Genomic DNA, 22,149 nt, shown 5'->3' with positions numbered 1-22,149 from the left:
CCTGAACTGGGCCGGTGGGACAAGTGGCTGGGGGCAGAGAGGGTGGTGGAGCCAGGGTTTGGGAGCTGAAGGTGTGAGCCAGGCACCTTCCCCAAATGCAGACAGGCCTCCTGCCCATCCGGCTGCTTTGAAACCAAAGCTCACCTCCTTTCTAGAGACAAAAAACCCCAAATATGCATGTAAAAGCAAAGGGCCCCTGCTCATGGAGCAGCTCACGCTGCATTTCTCAGGGGTCTGAGGACATGTGACTTATTTTTTTCTTTTTTGGCCTCATGCTTTCCAGCACAACCAAAGCACGTGGCCGATAGACTTGCAGCCCTTGTCATATGTGTTGTTACAGACTGCCTCAAAAAGAAAAAAACTAGAGTAGAAACCTCAGCTGTAAGCAGAAATAAAGCCTAATGTGAGCTTCACTACATGGCAGTTTGGCTTTCTAGTTGTATTTTGGTTTTTGCTGTGTGTTTCCTGTGCTGTCTCTCCTCAGGCCCCACGTTCCTCCCCCAGCGCCTCCTTCTGCTGTAACTTACTGCACAGCTTTTGAGCAGAGACCTGTTCGATGCTGGCCCTCGGTGTTATACTTCAAGGGACTTCCTAGTCTCGTCACTCTTTTAGTGTCAAAATAATAAACACGATGGATTTTCAGAATACGCAGATGTCCTCTGCTTCATTTCTATTCTTTTACAGTTACAAATTGCAAAGAAATGTGAATGCCAAGGAGCTCCGGCGTTCGGCTGCAGGGACGGGGAGGCTGGGCAGTTGCAGCACATGTGCCGGGGGGTCTGGAGCGGTGGGGAAGGGGCAGAAGCAGCCGGCCAAGTGGGGAGACAACCATGTCCCGGAGAAACCCCTGGGGAGACGGTGCATACATGGTCAGGCATGAGCTGATGCTGGTTGAGGACCACCACGGGGCTGTGCATGAGGGGGCGTGAAAAACAGACCAGTGCCTGTAATGACTGGCCTTCTCCCACCCCAGTCAACATGGAGGAACAACAGCAAACTGTAGAGCCTGTAGAGAGAGCTGCTGAATCCCAGCAAGGAATCAGCCAGGGAAAGACAAAACATCCCATCACCACGTGTAGAAAGTTCATAATAAATCGCATACCCAGCGAGTGCTGGCATCAAACTAAACCTTCCTGCCCCCGGGGCCATGCCGCAGTGGGCTGCAGAGCACAGCAGGTGCTTGGCCAGGAGCTCATCTGTGACCCTGCCCGTCCCCCGCGCCCACGGCATCCCGCTTCTCGCCTCCTCTCCTTCCAGGCTGGTGTTGCCCAAAAACCACATAGCCCCTCTCCTGACTCGTGGCCTGCAAAAGGGGCCGTTTGCTCATCCTGGGAAGCCGTCTGGCTGCCTGGGCCCGTGCGGCCACATAACAAGCAATGACAAGGCATCGTTGCCAGCAGAAGCACACCAAGCACAGAAGCATCTTTTGCAGGTTTTTTTTATTTATTAAAAAAAACAAACCCTGAAGTTGAAATACAGAGTAACTGGAAAAAAGTCTCACAACATCGTAATAAAACATCTTTATTCCCTCTTAAATATAATCTCTAAGACTATAAGCCTATAATTCCTGTTAAATCTCACTTAATTGAATGGTCTTTATAGGCTTTCCTCATTGGAGAATGAACATTGAATACTGGCTTCAACACAACATCGGGAAAACAGTGGTATGGGGAATAACTCACGAACTTTTGGTACCTCGGGAAACGTCGCAGAACCTGGCAGAGCCACAACCAGCAGAAGGTGCGCGCTCGCGCAGGGAACTGGGAGCGGAGCCGGGGACTGCGCTCCCCTCCCTCCCACCGGCTCGCGGCTGGAGGAGAAGGACGAGGACAACGCGAGAGCCTGGGCCTCATGCCACACAGCCCTAGGAGGACAGATAAGCAGTGGAGGAAACAGTGGAGGAAACGAGACATGGCAGGAGAGGCTCTGGGAGCAGTGCTGCTGCCACAGCCCCCCAGCCAGGACTCTGCTGCACCTCTGCTACCCCCTAAGCTGATGAAGTCCTGCTGCAAACAAAGGGAATTAGACCAGCTAATGGGGTGAGGGAAGAAGAGCCCCTGAGGGCCGGGTCTCCTGGTCCAGCTGAAATGACAGCTGGAGAAGAATCTCATGACCCCCTTGAATTAACACAGTGTCCTGTCCTGTAGACGGGGTTTGCTCCCCGTCTTGATGTTCACGGTGCCGATCCACGACAGCACAGCTGCCCTGCGGGCCAGGGCTCAGGCAGAGGGTGCGGGGTGCTGCTCCCCAGCCAGCCCGGCGCACGCTGCCTTCTCCCCAAGGGATGGGAAACAGCCAGGCCCAGCTGAAATACATCTCCTCAGAAACGAACATGAGGGAGAAACTGTGGGGTAGATCTAGCAAAAACAGTGCTCTGCCTTCAGTGCCTTTTTACTGTCAGGTAACAGGAAAAAAAAAGTGTCAGCTGCCTCCCAGCTCCCCCTGTCCCCCCCTGTTAACTGTTGCATAAGTCACTCAAAAATACTGATAGGACAAACCAGAATATTTTATGGAAACCTCTTTTTGCACTCAACAGTCCCTGCAGCAAGCCAGGAGAGGTGATGAAATACATTCCCCAACACCTCCTGCTAGCAGTGTACAAAACCAAATGATCTTTCCAGACACTTCCCTGACCGACATATGCAACTTCCCAGCACTTGTCTATATTTTTCACTCATCATTTCTCTCTCAGTTTTACCTTGTCTTCCCTGCTGCTTTAATCATGGCCTTCTCCTGCTGGCCTCCCCCGTGTTAGGGGACACGGTGTCAGAAGGAGGCAGTACCGAGCCAGCGCTGCTATTGAACTTCTGCGCTTGAATCTTGCCCCAGCTGGTCTAGGGAAGGCTGAGGTGGCCCTCCCATTCTCTGATTAGCAGGCAAGTCCAGGGCAGAAGCGAAGCACAGCATCATGCCAATGTACTCTGGCAAAACCCAGCATAAGCTGCAGGAAAATGAAGTTCTCCAAGCCTGCCCGCTTACCTTTTGGGAATGAAGGTACTCAGGCCACGAGCACATCGCTCCGCCAGCTGTTGCAAAGCGCGTTGCGCCCTGAGGATAGCAGGTACCACCTAGGAGAGCAGGTACCGGCTACGTGCTACCCTCTTGCAGCGTGCAGCGTCAATGCTGTAGGAGACCTGCACGTTGACTCAGTGCTGGTGCCACAGCGAGGCCAACGTCTTCAAAAGTGGGTCTGGGATTTGAAGTGATGGGGTTTTGGACACCTCAAACCCACCTGCCAGACCAGGTCGGAAGTGGCGTCCTCCAGTGCCTTGGCTGCAGAGTGCCTTGTTTGAAAACCAGGGATCTGGGTAGGGACCTCCAAAACGGGGGCAACCTGAATCCCCGTTCACTTGGGGAGACTGTGGCTGGCACGAGGGTACTCAGCACCCCGGTCAGACAGCTGCAGGGACGGACCAGCACTGGGACACGTGCCGCAGGAACTGCAGTCGCAACTGGGCACGGACCGCAGCATTTGCTATGGGTGGGGTGACTCTGTAGCATGTAATACTTGCAGAAGGTGAGGGGTGGCTATCACAGCAAGAAGCTGCTCTCAGTTCACAGGGTGCTGACAGACATGGGGAAGACCACGCCACATAAATATATCCACGCACAGCCGCAATCCGCAGTCTCTGGGTGCTGCCAAGAGTGCCTAGATGTGCGGCTCACCGATAGCTGCGTTCCTCTTCTCAAACTTCATTTTGAGCTCTGACACGAGGGCGTTGTGGGCGCTGCCATGACCTCTCTTCTTCAGCTGCTTGTTTATAAACTTGGGAGTGAGGGAGCCGGACACGGTTGGCACCCGCCACCCCGCGGCGTCCCCCCTGGGAGTCAGGGCAGGGGGTGGTGGGGGTGAGGGGGCGGTCGGCGGCACGGGGGCAACCTGGATGTTGTTGTTGCTGTTCTCGTTGTGTAGGCTCTTGGCATCATCCTCAACAACAAACTTCTCCGCAGCATTGCTGGGCCTCTTGAACTTCAGCCACTCCATCCTGACTGTCCGGGACTGCGGGGTCTGTCTCTTTTTTATGATCCTTCTTACCGGCATGATTTTGTTGGACCGCTTATTGCGCCAGAACATGGCAGTAGAGATCATGATAGTTATCAGCACCATTATGCCCATGACACCAGCTAGCACTCCTAAGGCTTTCATGGGGTTATCTTTAGTTTGCATCAAAAAGGCGGCCATAGGCCCTTTGTGAAGAGTCTGTAAAAGAGTACAAAGAAAACACATGACTTACTCTATGGGACAGACAGTGACCCAGAAATTTCATTTGTCCAAAATATGTAACAAGCAGAGCTGACTAATAGAAGTTGTCTCTAAAAAAAGAAGAGTCAAAGAGCCAGTCCAGGTTTGGAGAATTTAGATGGAGCAGGAGACTGGGCAAGCATTACAGTGTTGTGAGATGGACAACTGTTGAACGCAAAAGCTTACAGGACTATTACCGCCAAATTAGGATGGATTCCTGCCTGTCACCATAGCGTTTGTTTAACTTGCAAGAACTGAGCAAGAAAATAATTGGCTCCAGGATCTGCAACTGTATTGTTGTACTACATTTCAGAGTTAATTTCCTAGGAATAATAGTGTTGAACCCAAACAGAAGTTTATGAGTAGAAAATGATCTTTTAAAAACAGTTGCAGGTGATACGGTGATGCAGTTTATAGGACTATTACTGAGCATGGCATTAAAAAGATTATGAGAAAACTCCACTTTATAAAATTACAGTGTACAAATGAGTAGTTAGCAGGTATGTGCTGCATTCTGTTTTCAAGTACTCTTTTACAGACATAACAAAACTCTTTGAGGTAGGGACACGAGTAGAGCTAAAGAGCTTTGTTTTTAGAAATAAAAGAAATAAGCAATAACATAAGCTACATATGGCATATTAAGGACAAATGAATGGCCAGATCACTTTGCAGCTTAGCACACTGTGCGTCTCGGAGGTCCCCGTATAATTTTGCGGATTTTGCCCTGCGGGTGGAGCCTGGATCGTTTCACACTTTTCCAGTACATGATGGTGGAGATCACCATTGTTACAGAAATGGTGGAAAGGACGCCACTCATGCAAATTCCAAATATTGTCCATGGACGCTTCTTGAGACCTAGAATATAGGATTTTACCCTGGACTTGATCTGGAAATATCAAAAATAAGAGAAATGGTCAACCCTCACATAGTTATATTTGAAAGAGGCCAGTATCTATTATAAATACAACTAGGGAACTAGGATAAAATGTGTACAGGATAGAGAGCATGTAAAATAAAGGGAGCTAAGTGTTGAACTAGGCACAGGAGAGGAGACAGTTGCAATGACATAGAACTGAATCCAGAAACACTAAAAGAAGTTAGGAAGCATGTGTAAACACCTGGCTGATCAGGGAATAAAGGGTAGCAGCACAGCACATAGTCATGACATGGTAGTCCACCCTTGGACTACATTTCCAAGAGAAGTTCATAATGAATACCAGCTCCTGCAAGGGTATCTGGACAGATAGTAGTGTTGTGCAAGGCCAGGAGATCCTTCAGAAATGGCACATTCACGAGCAGGTGTGTTTACCAAGAGCTGGTCAAAAATGTAGGGGCAGCTGCAGAGAGACAGGGCTACCCACTGTGCCCCGCTCCTCTGGCCTCGACTCCAGAGGGGAATCATCTCCCAAACTTTGTACGTCTGGTAACGGGTTATCTGCATTTTAGTCAGCAGTCCAAGCTCCCAGCTTTTAGTACATGGGAGAAAAGGACACCTCCAGAGTAGCAGTCACCACATGCTAAAACAGGTATCAAAGACAGTGAGTATAAAGAGAGCCTTGTGACTAGCTTGGACTTGAACCTCTGACTTTTAGACATTTAAAGTGAGATCAGATGGATTTCCCTGTATGACTCTACACTAGGATGCTCATCTCTTTACCCTCCCCAGCCTACGGAGGGAGGTGACTAAGAGTATCCCCAAAGGATGCTTCAGAGTACCTCTTGTCATGTATTGCACAGGAACACTATTTTTAAATCACATCCCTAAACTTAGGGAATATAAATTCATTAATACACACCCCACTGTCTTCATTTCACTTCTGTACTTTCACAACCTACCTCAAACACATTATCCAAGACCACTCTTCCCCTACCCTGAATCTTTCCTATTGCCAAAGAGAAGTGGGCGAAGAAATGCTATTGGAACTCATGGACCACATTACCTTACAGGTAGCAACCAGCTTTCATCATTTTGCTGTGCAAAGAGTTTTTCTATTATTTAATTAAGAATGGATCTAAGCTAGAAACCAAAAGCAGAAGAGCCCACAACTTTGGTGGAGCTTGGATTCACATCAGCTTTGCTGTTCTGCATTACATGGATTTTGTGTACTTAAATCCCACCAGATGACAGAAATTCTACCGTGTCTTACTTAACTTCATGTGAAAGTCTGATGAATTAAGTCTCAGATAAACCCTGCTAAGTAGTACATGACCTGAAATGAGTCCACTTATTATGAGTGTTGTCAAGACCTATTTTGTAGTGAGGCACTGATGGATAAATAGTATAGGACCAACACAAGGAGAAAGATGACATATACTTAAGAAGATCCTATGTCTCACTAATAATTATTTGACTAGCTATTTGAAAACCTTGAATAAATGGGATTAGACAGAAGTATGTGTCTATGTTGCCAGTGTACAACAGTTGCAGGGGTAAGAACTGATGGAAATCGTATGGGGAGTTTCAGAATTCAGCTTTGTTCATCTACCCCTTGTCTCACCAAGTTTGGCACCTGTTCAGAGCTTCCAGTTATGAAGAGGTGATCAATACCAAAACTAAAACCATTAACAGTTGTCTGGTTCAGCCTATATTCTAGCTACTGGGCCTGTACTATACAAAGCTTTGCCTAGAATCAGCCTTGGATAACAACTTTTCTGTAATGTCTGCATAAAAACATGAGGCATTTTGTAAGCATACAGTGGGAGAATTTCTGTTTGTCATGGCCATGACACTCACAGGATAAATAGGAGGAATAACTTGCAAAACAAGCCTGGAACAGCATCATCTTGGCCAGCCTGCAGAGAGGCTTACGTAAGTGCATTTGTCACCAAAAAGCTTTGCAATCTTGTCTGTCATCACTGTGGCCCCGTCAGTTAACACACAGAGCAGGCCCGAGAGAGGTCCGAGCACCCTCTGACAGTGAAAGTCTGGGAGCATTTGGACCTGCGACAAGTTTAAGCGCTTTGGCTCTGAGCACTACCCTGCACATTCAAAACACCTTCAAGTCATTGTATCAGTTACCAACAGTGCCTCAGAAGGGGGTTAACAAATATAGTGCCACTTTGTAATTTATTTAGCTGTTGGTTTTTTTTTTTCCTAAGAGGCATGCTGCATTTTGAAGAGCACTGATTTTTCTTGTACACATTAAAAAAAACCAGATACACAATGAAATGAAAGCTGGTATGGGAAGCACCGTCATATCTCTGTGGGCCAAAACCTGGAAGAAACACTCTGTCTTAATAGCCATCAAAGGAGTTAAAATACCCCTGCTCACAAAAGATAATGCTCTGCTGGTTTTTTGCTATGACTTCCCAGTTATAATGAGCACTGGCCCAGAGAAGGGTTGGGGACAATTAGAGGGAACCATGGCAGAAATTTGGAAGTAGCTAAGCTGTTCGTATCAGCTTCAAGAAAGGAGAAGTCCAATCCTGGGGCAAGAATACAATTAAAAAGATTAAAACAACTGTTTGGATTAAAAGATGTCATCATCTATTTTTTATTTAACGGGCACGTATGGTCCCCTGCAGAACCCTTGTGACTGTCTGTCCCCTGCAGAGAAGCTCCTCAGCCCAAGTCCCGCAGGGTGCTGAAGTGTCCAGCAGTCACTGGGACTCGCCAGCTTTTGAGAGGCTCTAACATTGACACGTGCCTTTGAAGCCGGCTTCATGAGACCTGGCACTGTGCAGTTTCAGTGTAGAGAGATGCTTTCAGGCTGCGTACCTGAAGGCCAGGCTGTGGAAAACACCCCTCTGCAGCACGTGGGGCTTATTCTTGCCATCCTTCCTCCACAGTGGCTTCCTCCTCAAAAACCTGAGTTTGGATTCCAAAGAGGATGCCCATGTCTCTCTTTGCTACTGAAATGGTGACTTATTTCCTTTGTTTTTCTCTCTCCTGCCACAACAGTTTGCAGCGTGAAGACATCCACACCTCCTGGCAGCTTCTCAAGAGCCTTTCATAGTGCATGGGTTGCAGTGAGCAGAACAAGTGGGCGGCGTATCCAGAAGTTGGACCCAACAGAAGTGTGTGGTTGAGCTCTTCAACCATGAGACCAGCTAAGGCTCACCAGCTATATTTAGAAGTCTAAGTAAGCAGGCAAAGCTGTTAAGAGCCCAAGCTATTGCAGATTATACACAACTTGGGCTGTGTCGACTTGAGCAAGTGGATCTGTACAACAAACCAGCTGGTTCTGAGGAGCCCACTTCCACACATTCAGCATTTCTGGGGTTTTGCTTCAGATTGCTCTAGCCTGGTTGCAGGGACGGACTGCCTGCTAGCGCCAAAGCACACTAAATGCGCTCCCCAAACACATTTTCGTTTGAAAGAAGTCCGCTTTGTGTGCTTGGAGCTATGTGAGACATGAGCCATCCCGCAGTATGTGGGGATGATCAGGAGATTTGCTTCACAAGTAATTCCTGATCTGAGGTAAAACACAAGCTGCCCCCTCCAGTGCTCATCCCAAAGAGCAGTGCTATCACCGAATACGAAGGCTGCATTTACATCACGTTGCAATACAAACACGAGCGTGGGGCAAGATTTCTCAAATCAAACCAACCGCCTCTGAACAATTTTTCTCACGGTCCATGTAAGGGTGGAAAGAAGAGGCTAACTGCTCTGCAAATGTGGCAAAGGATGTTTAGTGCCATCAGCAACCACAGTTTCCATGGTTGCAGAGTTAGTATGAGAGGGGAGGAGATATCCCCATTAATTCACAGAAGGTATTTGTTGAACCTTTCAATTAGGGGAATCTAAAACTGAGACTCACCAGGTATATTTAGAAGCCTAAATGAGTGGCCAAAGCTATTAAGAACCACAGATTATGGTGTCTAAATGTGGACTTAAGCCTCAGTCCATGAAGAGGTGTAAATAAACGCCCCCATATACTTGCATAACCTCAGTGGAGTCATGAAGAGGCAGAGGGATCCCCCCATCAGGCCAACCTTCAGGATCAGGAGTGGGAATCAGCTTTCCGTGAAAATCTTGGGCAGCAGGAATAGATTTTTGAGTGAGACATAAGGGTGAAAAAAGAGTGGCTTTTTCAGCATATGTTTCTTATTGTGTTGAGAAAGGATAGGAGATTAACAGACGCCACTCAATACCGATTTCCATAAAACCGGACTCAGTTAAATTAAAAGGCCTCTGGAATTTTTTATCACTATATTATTCCAAGAGCTAAAGGTCCTTTTGATGTGCTATACTGCTGAACTTAGCCACAAGGCATCTATCTCAAAGGGCACAGCCTTGCGCTAATTGCAATGGTAAATGTTAATCAGAAAATATGCCTGTTTAATTACATGGTGTGATTAACACTGCAGGAAACCTCTAGAGGATGCATTCAAAAATATCCTCCTTATCCAAAATCAGTAATACATAAATGCCCACCAAACAGCTAACTAAAAGAGACTTTGTACAGCTGGAGCACAGAGGGATGAAATGTACATTTGTAACAGCCTCTGAGAGTGCGTGCATGTGTGTGAGAGTGTGTGTGCGCGATGTCCCTACACCAAGAGACTGTTTTCTTCACAAAGTGTTAGCAGTGACCGTGCTGTCTCTGGGACATAGGGAGCGACCAAGGGTTTCGTACACTGGCACTGCAACTCACTCACATGCAAGCTGAAATTTGAGTGTGGTTTTTGCAAGGAGATGTGATGCTCTTGGATTAAAAAAAACCAACCCAAATCATTGCAAGCAATGGAAGAAGTAATGGAGAAATGTACAAAAGCTTATGGAGGATGCGACATCAGATTAGTACTGCAGATCCTGCTGAAGAGACCTACTCAAGTGAAGAAAGAAGATCCTGTTGCTATCTCGGGCTCTGTGTTGGGACTTGGCATTGAGAAGAGCATGGGAAGAAGGGAAAAACTGTTTCTGAGAGGAATCCATGTCTTCCCAGCCCTCTCTGCTTCCCCTTTAGACTGTATCAGGAGGGTGCTCCCTCACTTTGTGCCAAATCTGTACCCCTGTAGGGGGAGAAAAGGAAGCAGAGAGGGGACTTTGTACGAGACATCTTCTTCCATCAGGTGCTGATGCTTCAAGCATTAGAAGGAAATCCAGGAAACTCTTTATCCCAAAGCATCAGCTGCTCTTGTTTTCCTTCCAGATGTCCTTCATCAGCTGGTTCAGGGACACATCTTCTCCCCCCGCAGAGGAGGTGTGGGGCACCCTCCCTGCCCTCGACACGCCTCAGCCCTGTACCCTAGCCCTGCACGCTAACGGAGAGGTTACCAGCTCATCCGGGAGGGGAGGAGAAGCTGGAGGCTAGATGCTGGGGGACAATAGTGGGGACACTGCCTGAGACCCCCTGGTGCCATGCACCCCTGAAACGTGCACCCTGTGAGAAGCCTGGAAGTGAGGCAGGGAGGGCGGGCGCTCCCACTGTTGGCTGCGGGTAGCGATTCTTATTTGTTGTATAAAACCCACCAAAACTTATGGTTGCCACGGGAAATCAAAGTGTTAAGCAGTTTATTTCCTTTATATCAGTAAGAATGGCTACATGTCTAGAGTTAACACAGTGACCCAGCATGCACAGTCCCCCAGCTCCGCATGGCAGAGCCTTGAAGCGCCGTGCCCTGCCACGCCGGAGCCCCAGCGCTGCACGGTAGCTCTCATGGAGCCTGCAGCAGGGCTGGCCTGCCCCGACAGCCAGCCCCACGCCAGGCACCCCCTCTGCTAGGGCAGACCCGAGTCCTGGCACTGCTGGTGGGGCAGGCGCCCACAACAGAGACCAGGAGTGACTCCTGCACTGCTGGTGGCCAAGTTTACGTTTCCGACGAGCGCAAGTGTTCTCGGCGGACACCTTTTAACTTCCAGCAGGCTCTGAACTGTATACAAGAAGTACCATATAAATGCACCCGATACGGAGTATCAGTGGAATAAGAGGAGACAGAGAAAACAGAGAAAAGATTGTAAGAGAGAAAAGAGCGGTGGGTGCATTTTGACCAAAGAGAAGGCCAGCTGCTGTCTGTAGGAAGAGATTTGCATCTTTGCCCAGTATGTGTGTGGTCCAGAGACTGTCAGGCTAATGATGTGTTTCTCATCTACTTTAAAGCCCATTTCCTCCCTGCTGGTACCTACTTAAAGGCACGGCAAGGCAGTTACAATAAATAAGAATCACGCAAGCATGCGCTGCTCACCATAAATCGCTGCTTGTTCTTTGGTTGATGTAAAAGTTGGACTAACAGGAAACTCTCAACCTATGTGTGCTACCTTTTAGAGTTTTCTTGTTTTGCCTGCTAATAGTAATGCAATTATTAAACTCACATCCAAAATTCTACATACTTTAAAGCATTCCTATAAAGTTTTCTCACTTTTCCTATGTCCCTTATGTTGACTTGCAAAACTGGTCTGATATATTTCACTCTGGCCCCAGCTACTTTCGACTCACTTTTTGTAGGGGAAAAAGATTGTTTTCTTCTCCTGAATGAAAACAAAAAATCAGAAATTTAGCAGTCAGGATTTACCTTCCCTCTCAGGAGTCTATAGTCCTTAATTTGCATCTATCTCTAAAAATCAGATGCAAGAAACTCATCTCCCAACCACATTATGCTCCTACCTTTGTACCTTTGCAATTTCTGTGATCAAAATGTCTTTTACATTTGTGGCTATAGAATCCAGCTTCACCACAAGGCTCTAGAAACACTCTACAAAACAGAGCTAGCAAGAAAGGAGAAGCAATGGCTAGCAACTTTTTGGCTGTTGATTTCAACTCCTGAAGCATCTTTAAAGTACTCTCAGAAATGGTGCAAGCAGTGACTACTCTTTGGTGCCTCTCAAGGATCATCTCACATAAGGATTTTTCTAAATCATTTGCTTACCTCCTCTGTGATATCAATCTTCAGAACTGCTGTGGTACTGAAGGACGGGGAGCCTCGGTCCTTGGCCTGCACCACCACTGACCATATGCAGTCTTTGTTCTTGGTGATGTTGTGGATGATGTCCAGGGAACGGATATAGGATTTCAGCTTAATTTCCCCAGTGCTTTGGTCTATATCAAACACATTGGCTGGATCTGCTTGCATGATGGAATAATCCACAATGTTGTTGGGTTCTTCTGCATCTTGATCTATAGCCTGGTAGGGGAAGTGTAAAGAACAAAGATGTTATTGTTTGTATCTTTGCCTGAAGACAAAACTCTAGAAGTTTCTGAGCATTCACTTCTGATAATACCCATGCTGTGTGATGACTGAGCTGTTTTTCTTTCATCTTGGAAACAATTTCCCCTTTTCTGGTATCAGCTATGCTACATTTTCTAGTGAAAAACAGCAGGACTAGAGTTCTTTTTGTATAAGCGATTTCTATTTGAGATTAAATAAAATCAGAGGAAAAACCGAACCGTAACCTATCTGTAGAATGCAAATGGTCCGCTGCTGGGGAGTTTCTCACACAGCGTGGGGGACAAATGTGAAGTGAATAGAGAACAATGGGATTAGCACCACACTATAAACTATAGCTGCCTTAATTTTTGTGCTGTGGTATTTATTCTAGTAACATTTGTTGTTTAATCAGGCTTCACTATATGCATTCAAATATGTGTAACATAGGATGTTCTGCTCCTTTGTCTGTGAATTGTTATTGCATTTTTTTTACCTCCTGTTCCACACTGGATCAATGAATACAATTCTGCAAAGCGAAGGGAAAGAAGTTGCACGGTTGAGCCCAAAGGTGTGGCAGGAAGGTTAAGTATTCAAAACTCTGTACTTTCATTCACTCATCTTATTTGGGCTTCTTATGATGACTGTATAATCCAGGATCCTCCACCAGCTGATGGTTCAAATACTGTAGCAGAACTTTATCTTTTGTCTATAGAATTTATTTCTTCTTCTCAGCAGTCTGTAAATACTATCATTCCACGCTTTAATCCATTTGTTACATACAAATGGATGTGCAAAATAAAGCCCCAGGAAAAGCCAACTTTCAGGCATTCATCATGATCCCTGAGCAATAAACAGCAGAGCTGGGGCTTTTCCAAAGCACTCTGCTTGGTGACACACTGTGTTGTCTCTCACCTCTATCTTCACTGGTGACCCGATGATCATTGTCTTTTCCTGGATGTTTTCATTGAACTCTGGAGAGTGGTCATTGACATCTAGCACGGTGATAAACACTTCAGCCAAGCTGTATTTTCCATCTGTGTCCTCTGCCTTCACGTAGAAATTATACTTCGAGTTCACTTCAGCATCTAATACAGCCCAGGGCTGGGTGTAAATTATACCTGTTGATGGGTGGATTAGGAACCTGGAAAAGAAGCATGGAAAGACTTTTGGGTTTTTTGGTCACTTAATGTGTGTTTACAACCTGGGGCAAAGGTGGGCTCTAAACATTGAAATGCTGTGCCCAAAGACTGGTACTCTTCACCTAACTCCTGTCTGGCTGATGTTTTCAAATCATTTACTCTACCTATTTTTGGCTAGTTCCTTTAGGCTTGAAAACCAGAGAATTATCAGTGTCTGATGTTTTTCTATCTATTGTGCATTAGCCATTTTAGCGGCATTTTCTGTTAAAGCCTTTTCCGCAATAAATGCTCAGTGTGATGGCCTTCTCCCAGAGTGATTTCTTTGCATTAAAACATTAAGGAACTGCCTATTTTTTTTCAGTTTATAAGGACAACGTATTAGATCCTGTCCTGCATAAATTAAGATTGATTGATATCACCTCAATAGCTAAGGGAAGTGTGCTGCATATCATATTTAAGCTCTTCGCTTCTCAGAACGGGTAAGAAAAATGGCTGCTCTCAAATCCCCCAAAGTGCAGGGCAAATTATCTCCTCCAAAAATAATCACTTTTCCATAGACTGGCACTGGGATGGAGTGGGTGTTGAGATTTATCTGTAGCAAGTTCAATTCTACGCATTTGTAATTACTGAGACACTGTCAAAAGTGTCAGCCAAAAGCTTGGATTTATAGAGAAGATACCAACCCAATGTCTTTTTAAAATGGACTGCCAGTGTAGGCTCCAAGCTGTAGGTTTTATAACAGATGAAAGGTTTTATATACCCTTTAATTAATATACAGGTTAACAAAATATTTTCTGTATTCCAACTGTGAGCGCAATTGAGAGTGATTATAAAAGGGGCACTTAATAATCCAGAATCTTCAATTGTTTTCATTACCCTGTTAAATACAAATACAAGTCTTGATGAAAGCCAAGATCTGGAGGTGGAAAGAGCTGTGCAAACTCTTGGTAGGAGACGGTGCCCAAGTGCCTCCTTAGCACTCAACCCAGCCTAACTAGGCAGAGAGGACTCTCATCACCCCCATTTTAGTGGAAGAATAGGAGCACTGAGATGTGAAGAGATTACAGCAGTGTACCCCACTCCCACTGGCAGCTTGGATGTAGGATTACCAGCATAATGGTTTTATCTTCAACAGTTAACACCACTCCTCTTACTCCAGTACAACTCATTTTTCTGTCAATGCAACTGCATATCCACTGATGTAATCCCTGAGACAGAAAAAATCATGCCTCTAATTGAAACTCTGAAATCCGTATCAAACCGTGTGTTCAGCAGACCTGGAGGTCCCAAAGCTAGGAAATCAATCCAGCCTTGCAGAGCTATACCATTCTGGCACAAGGAAAAGAAAAAAAAAATCATACTTAAGAAGGAAAAAAAAAAATCTTCACATCTTAATTTCCTCATTAAACAGCATAAGAACAGTGAGTCTGAACATCCTCATAACTCCAATCAGAATAAAGCTGCACTCAGTTTTTTATAAATCTTTTGTCAACAACCTTCACAAGCTTCTTTGCACTAGCTGCTACATTTCAAACCTAAGAGGTCTGCCTGCATGACATGACCTTTGCCTGCTTGCCTCTATGCAGTTAGCAGCTAGCTTAAGGACTTAGTGAAGAGCTCAAAACAATCCATCCTGGAAATGCTCCCATATGTGTATCCTTCTGGCTACAGAAGAGGTTCACCCTTAACATCTTGGATTTTGGACTTTGATTATGCCTCCTAAATGGCTTTGACCTTAACAAGAAGTGTTCAGCTTTAACTCTGGGTGGATAATGTACAGAGAAAAACGGATTCTAGGGATAAGTGCCTGGAAAGCTCATTCATTTCCAGTATTCTGCCCTGCAGCCCCACCATGTCCAGCAGGAGCTGCAGGTTCCAGCAGCAATATCTGTGACAGCCAGTGATGCTAGCCATGGCTGGGAGCCCCAGCCAACGGGCCAGGGCAACTGCTGGGATGGAAGCAGTGTGGGAGAAACTGGTGTCTCAGGATGTTCTTACCCCAGCACACTGTCCCCAAAGACAGGGAGAGGGAGCTAGGCATCATTACAAAATCAAGTAAGCATCAGATTCCCTTCTTCCCTGATGCAGGACTATGAGGTTTAAATATATAAAGTGCTTTGAACACCCAACACAGCTGGCCTCCAAAGCTGAAGTTTATATTCCTGAAAGTCTTGTCATCTTTGATTTATTTTGACAAGAGTTGAAACTGAACTATTTGTACAGCTATATGGAAAGGAAGGGGAAAGAGCAAGGGATTTTTTTTTTCCTCCAGAACTGGCTTTTCACAGAAACTAGACCAAAACCTCCTCTTTCTCTTACAAGCATTTTTCAAATGGTGATTGAACAGATCCTGTGTATTGGTACTTCAGCTGCCTTATGTCTCTTTGGGGGCTTCTGGGTAAAATTCCATGGGTTCATGAAGCAGATGTTTAATGATCACACTAGTTTTTCTGTTGTTGTTTCCACAGAACTCACAAAGAACATGGCATAAATGTCCTTGGAAATGAGCAGGTAAGAATGAGCCTGGGTTTTTTTTTTTAAATTCTTTAAAAATCTGCTTAGAGGTTATGTAGTTTTCTTATTTTTTTCTTTTTTTTTTACTTACAGATCTGCTCCTGTTCCATAGATAGAGTACTTGACTTCTCCCCAAAGCCCTGAATCTGGATCTGTAGCCTTAAGAAGAGAAAATAAGAGAGTCATCCTTTACTAAATTGCAAAAAGAAATGTTCCATTTTTCTTTTAACGACAGGCCACGTAAAAACCCAAATGCCTTCCCCTTTTTTTGCCGTCGCATTTTTAGGAGGAAACCACATAAACAAATATGCACCTAGAAGACTGCAAAATGTAGCACAAGGAGATGTCACTGGCTGTCCCAGGGAAGCTGCTAAGATGCTGCCTGTCTCCTGGCCAGGCTGGTGCCCAGAGGCTCTAGCAGGGAGAAAGCCACTAGATGGCTCCATCCATTGACATTTAACATATCCTTCCTTTAACGGAGATGACGCTAATCTCAATGACACGAACAAACTGCCCACTCTCAAGCCTTCCTAATTATCAGTTAAATATTAATGTATATTCCCTAGAAAAAATTATTTACTTTATATAGAGTATTTGTTAAGCCTCTGCTTGTTTAATTGATTCAATTTAAAGTAATGCATAACAAATGTTTCAATCTATACACAATATTTCAGCTTTGTTTATATTTTAATCACTCTTGTGCCTGTGTGACTTTTAGTAAGGCAGATACTACACCAGATGATATCTTTGTTCCGGACTCTTGTTGGCTTCCTTTCTTAGCTCAGGATTAGGAAAGCTATTGATTTGGTAACAGCTATTTCCATAAGCTCCTGCTTCTCTGATAGCTCTGAGGAGGTGTGATGTTATACTGTTGTATCTGGCCGTCAAAATTCATGGCAGCAGGGCTTGGTTCATTCATCTTCCTGGGCAAATATTTGAAAACCAGAACAATGTCTTTGATTCCTGCATGGTTAACGTAAGACACCTGCAGCCCTGCTGATAGGTGTTTTTTAGTTCTTTGACATGAGCTTGTCAGATTCTCTCACCTCATAATTTTGACCGCAGTCTACTTTAGGACTGCCTAACTTTTCCTAAAACATTTGCACACCTGGGACTTCTGCCAGAATTGCCACCCTCAGTACCTGGAGTACCTCAGTTTGGCAAGTATACTTGTGAATCTGGGTCAAGTACCGAGTTGACAGCACGTGACAGTAAATTTTACATGGACTCCTCAGCTACGCTATCCTGTGCACCTTGGCTCAGAATGGCTAGTTTTGTTGCTTTTGCAAACTTTTTTCAAATTTCTTTCTTTGCTGTCCACCTCCGAGAATTTGTTATTCCTCTTGTTGCAAAGATAGTGCTGTTTGAGAGTCTTTGTTTCCTACAGCTTTCCTATTAGTTTCCTCTAATAACCTTTTCTGTATTTTTTATGTTCCACTTCTTCTTTCATTCTTCCATCCCTAAAATTTGCCTTCAGCACTTTATTATTCTGATTATTTAATTTTCTTTCTTACTTGCAGCCAGCCTGTGCTGGAGATCTCTGGCAACCTGCCACCATCATCCTTACCCGTGAGGCCTCTGCAAGGTGACTTGCATCACCCACCGAGCCCCACATGGCCAGACGCTTTCTCGGCTTTGCCACATGAGATCTGTTTCCAGTCCTAGCAGCTGCATTAAAGAGATAGAGCTCACACCAATGGCTGGAAATACTTCTCCAGCACATAGGGCCCATGTAATACACTGACTTTCTTTCTATGAAAGTGTGAGGTACTGGAAAATCTATAGGCGTATTTTTCCCACTGTGAGAAGATACTTACATAGGGGTCTTTCTTTCCCAGCTCTAAGCATTTTAATGTTATATTCTTGCCTTCATTAACTGTCTAATTATGCATTCAGCAGCCAGATTCCTCCCAGGAGGAGGAGACCAACACCTACTAAGCAGCCATCTCACTTTCTTTTTACTCGTACTTAAACAAGCAAATCCAGTAAATCCAATTCCACTTAGTCATAACTGAATCTTCCTGCTGGACACTGATTTGACTGGGGCTTTCTTAGTAGTCACAGACCATGTGATTTGTCTTAAAAGCAGATGGCCTTCAATTAAAAAAGAAAGTAAATTTGTTGTTCTGAAAAATGTTTGCCTAAAACTTTATTTTTTTCAGAAGTGGGGTTTTTTTTTGTTGATTCTGGAAAGGGACTGGAGTTCAGTCTGGAAGCTTAATGGCAAGTAAGATTTGCTACTTGCCTTTGTCCACTATTTTTAAGGTAATTGAACTGTCTCCACAGACACCTAGAAAAGAGAGCATTTCTTAAGAGATGAATGAAACTTACTGTAACAGCAACTACGTTTGAGCCCCCCGGGGAGTTCTCGGGGATCCTGGCAATGTAGTAGTCGGAGGAGAACTTCGGGACGTTGTCATTGGTATCCAGCAAGCGCACCACTACATCGGCTGTTGAGCTGAATTTCTCTGGTGTGTTCACCTCTATTGCAAGAAGCTAAGAAGAGAAAACCAGGAAATTACTACCAAGCAGCTATTATTACTTCTTAAAAGAGCTTCCTTGCACTACCCACGGCACATTGGTGCATTTTAGCCTGTTTGGACCAGGCAGCTCAAAACCAGGAAGACGATGAGCTAGGTCAGCGTGCAGCCTAGGCTTGTTTGTGCATGCTTGCAACAGGCAATCAAGCTGTGGAAAGAGGACTTCAAACCCGTGTATACATATTAGAGTTCACGTGACAGACGTGATTGATTGGTCTTAACTAACCAACACAGCTCGAAAAGCCGTAACAGAAGCAAGCAAACACCCATCCCTGGGCAGCTCCTAGAACTTAGGGAAACATAAGTGCTGAGTAATTTTGAATAATCACGTAAACTGAATCATGATCCTTTGCAGAGGAAGCATAAATTCTTCATTAGGAATGAAGTCAGGGCCATAAACTGCACCAAACAGGGTAAAGAGATGAGAGAACCAGTGCCCTGGGATGTTTGGAAGCAGCAGTAACTCCACCCCAAATGCAGGATGGTCAGGGATCAGACACGTACAGCAGAATCCCATTTCACAAAGTTTGTCAGAGCTCCTACCACCAGGCTTCTTGGGTTTCTATCCTCGCTGCCTCATGCTGATTAGGACTTTACCATACACCCACCGGCACTTTTGAATTGCCTCCCTGTCTCCGAGGAGGAACAGAGAGCTCTGGCGTAACACATTCTCATAACTCTGCTCAGCGGAAAGGGCAGGCAACCACATACAGCAAGACCAGGGATGGGGAGAAGGCAGTAGCATGGATGTTCTGGCTGGCTGTCAGCAGAGCTTAACACTAGGACATGCCTATCTCATGCCTCAGCTGAGGGATGGCACTGCTGGGTCAGCAAGTTGGTTTCTCACATTGCCCCTTAATGCACAGCTAATTGATGCAGGGAAGAGCAGCCACCACAGAGAAGGAAGAGGATAACCCAGGCGTCTGGCGCGTGGCAGTTCTCAGAAGGCAGCAGGGAGCTCTCAGATCCCCGCTTGGGAACAGACCTGAGCAAGTATTTGGTGAGTCACCTCCAAAGCCTCAGACAAGCACTTTTCCGCAGGACTTCAGCTACTTAGCACCGAATGTTTTCTCTCCTATTCTCAGTCTAACAGGAAATAGCAGCAGTGTTTCTACCGTGTCTCTGTTTGCTCCTCAGCAGATTAGGGGAATGTCAGTAGGACGCCTGAGCTAGTAGAGCAGCAAGCCTATTGCTCAGGTGGTGTGCGGCTGAGCAAGAAAGAGCAGTTTCAGCAACAGGTACCGAGAGACACCGAGTCCTTCACAGCCTCCAGCCCAGGCGTCTGGTCCCTGCCGGGTGGCTGCATCACACAGAATCGGCACTAGGGCATCAGTCTTGGGCTCTGTAGGGGCTGAACCCAAAGGTCTAACACAATGACCAATGGTCAACCATTTGGTTTCCATGCTTGGGCAGAGACCTAGTTAACACAAAGCAGGAGGGCTCTAGAAACCTACTGAGGACAGCACACCGCTAATAGACTAGTGAGCAGACATTTAACTGAGATATGAGAGGCTCAACTGAAAAATCTAGCTGCATGGGTTTTAATTCCCGGTAGACATATGTCCCAGGAGCTCCCTCAAAGAGGGTGAATGCCTAAGTGGGCTTTGAGCTTTGGAAGGTGGAGCAGGGCTGCCGCAGCATCTCCTGCTCTGTCGGTGCAGTGCCTCGCTGAGACGAGGGCTGTGGAAGCTCACCCTTCCCGTGCCGCTCGCTGGGCGCTCGGCCTCTCTGGGCCATGTCACAGCTCCCCGTGGGGCAGGCGGCACGTGCTGCAGGCCAGCGGTGGCCCCGCTGACTGGCTGCAGGGCACGCGCTGCCTTCAAGTCCCTGCTCTGCTGGATTCGGACACGTTTGTGTCACCTAGGGGTGACAGGGTTTGGGGAGGGTGGGGAGCAGTTTAAGTAGACAGGGAAAAGGCTACCTCAGTGTCATCTCCTGGAGCTGTCCCTACTATGTGAACATTTATAATCGTTGGAAATAAACAATGAAAGGGTTCTTGAAGAAATTAATCTCGAAGGATTGCTTGTAGTTACTATAGGACACATCTGCTCTAAAAGGGGACTTTGGTTACTGTGTCTCTGCGCTAACTTTTGTGTTTGGGAGTCTCAGATGGCGTTACAGCAAAATTAATTTTTGAAGGGTCAGTCATACAAATATCAGCAAAAACCTGCTCATGAGCAATCTCAGCTCCTAAAGCAGCACAGAGATAAAATCTTATTGCTTATTGTGCACATGGAGCTATAATTATATCATTACATCTGCAGTGAAATAATCTTTGCCGCTGGAATCAGCCCATCTTAGAATACCTTCTGAGGGCTTAGTATTTTTACTTTGTTTTCTACATTCATTTTTTATCCCCTCTCCTTTTTGCAGCTGTAGTCCAGCTATGTCAACATGCTGACAGTATCTTCCTTCAGGGAGGGATTTTTGTCAGCGTACTTGCCTGCAATGTCTTATGCAGAGCTGTATTGTTTGTTCTATGCAGAGGGGAAAAAAATAGCATAAAACTATTACTTCACAGGACTACGTATCAACAATTAATACAAGTGCCAAAATAGCAAACTGAGATATAATCTTAAAAGTGGCAGGTAAATTTTTAAAATAGTGTTTGATTTTGGCAACTGAAGATAACTGCAGCCTCATCTGGTCCCGTTCTGCAGGAGATGTGTCTGCAGAATGAGAGGGGTAGGTCCAGGCTCCTGTCAAGGCGGGATGCACTCTAAGCTGAAGGAGGTGGGGGCAGGAGGTTTGGCCTCCAAAGCATGTCAGCCCAGGACAAGGTGGGACAGCAACAACTGGCCCCTGTGGCAGAGGGACTTGAGACCTAAGAGGCCAGGCTGGAGGGGTACGAGTTACCACAGCTGCCATATCTTGGGAAACCCACTCTAGCTCTTGGACAGCTGAAAATGAAGGAGGTCCTGACTACCAAGTGCATTTGAGCCATCCCGAAACAGAAGATAGATTTTTCTCTAGTAGCCTTTGCTTCAGGTAGTTTCTCAGTGCACCTCCCAGTCAAATTAGCTTTAATTCCTCTCTGGCATTTTACTGTTCAGTAACAAACCAGAGGAGAGGGATCATTGTTTAAAAAAAAAACCAACCCTGAAAATAGCTTCTCAGAGCTGCTGTGGGATACATGTTAAATAGAAATAAGAATATATTTAATCCAAAATTCTAACAAGAATGACTACATTGGCAACTAAAACTGGGTAGGAAGTGATTTGAACTTTCCAGGGAAACAGAGACAGCAATGAGGTCTTTATAAAGTATTTGCTGCCATATATTACTACCATATCACCCAGCTGCACCTTCTTCATTTGGAATCTAGACAAAAGCTCTGCATTTTTAGCAAAGCCTTATGGTCTTTCTCCAGTAGAAATAATTTCAACAACAAAAAAAGTGAATAACTGCTTAAGCTAAAAAAATATATATATTTTTTCCTAGTAATTAATTCTTTCAGTGTTCATGGCAATCACATTAACTACTTTGATTTCCATTAGTATTCATGAGGAGGCCATGTGTAACTTCTTTACTGGTCTTTTGGTAGTTTAACCTGAATAAATGTGCACTTATTATAATTAGTTTCGGTAGCACTTTATAGCCCTTTCAGAATCTTCCATTTTAATAC

General features: G+C 45.4%; 1 protein-coding gene across 1 annotated transcript in view; it reads right to left on the bottom strand.

The window, feature by feature from the left end:
• Window positions 1-1,985: 1,985 nt before the first annotated feature.
• The window catches only part of CDHR1 (cadherin related family member 1), a 44,898-nt gene continuing 24,734 nt past the window's right edge, over window positions 1,986-22,149 (bottom strand). The window contains exons 17-21 of the mRNA XM_075506603.1: window positions 18,316-18,480; window positions 16,076-16,143; window positions 13,244-13,472; window positions 12,053-12,307; window positions 1,986-4,201 (exon numbers count right to left, since the gene is read on the bottom strand). Of these exons, the coding sequence (XP_075362718.1) occupies window positions 3,650-4,201; window positions 12,053-12,307; window positions 13,244-13,472; window positions 16,076-16,143; window positions 18,316-18,480 (1,269 nt within the window). The 3' untranslated portion in view covers window positions 1,986-3,649. The remainder of the gene's footprint in view (window positions 4,202-12,052; window positions 12,308-13,243; window positions 13,473-16,075; window positions 16,144-18,315; window positions 18,481-22,149) is intronic.

The sequence above is a fragment of the Mycteria americana genome, chromosome 6, assembly GCF_035582795.1.
Source record: "Mycteria americana isolate JAX WOST 10 ecotype Jacksonville Zoo and Gardens chromosome 6, USCA_MyAme_1.0, whole genome shotgun sequence".
NCBI lineage: Eukaryota > Metazoa > Chordata > Aves > Ciconiiformes > Ciconiidae > Mycteria > Mycteria americana.
This window is presented reverse-complemented; position numbering and strand designations above follow the sequence as displayed.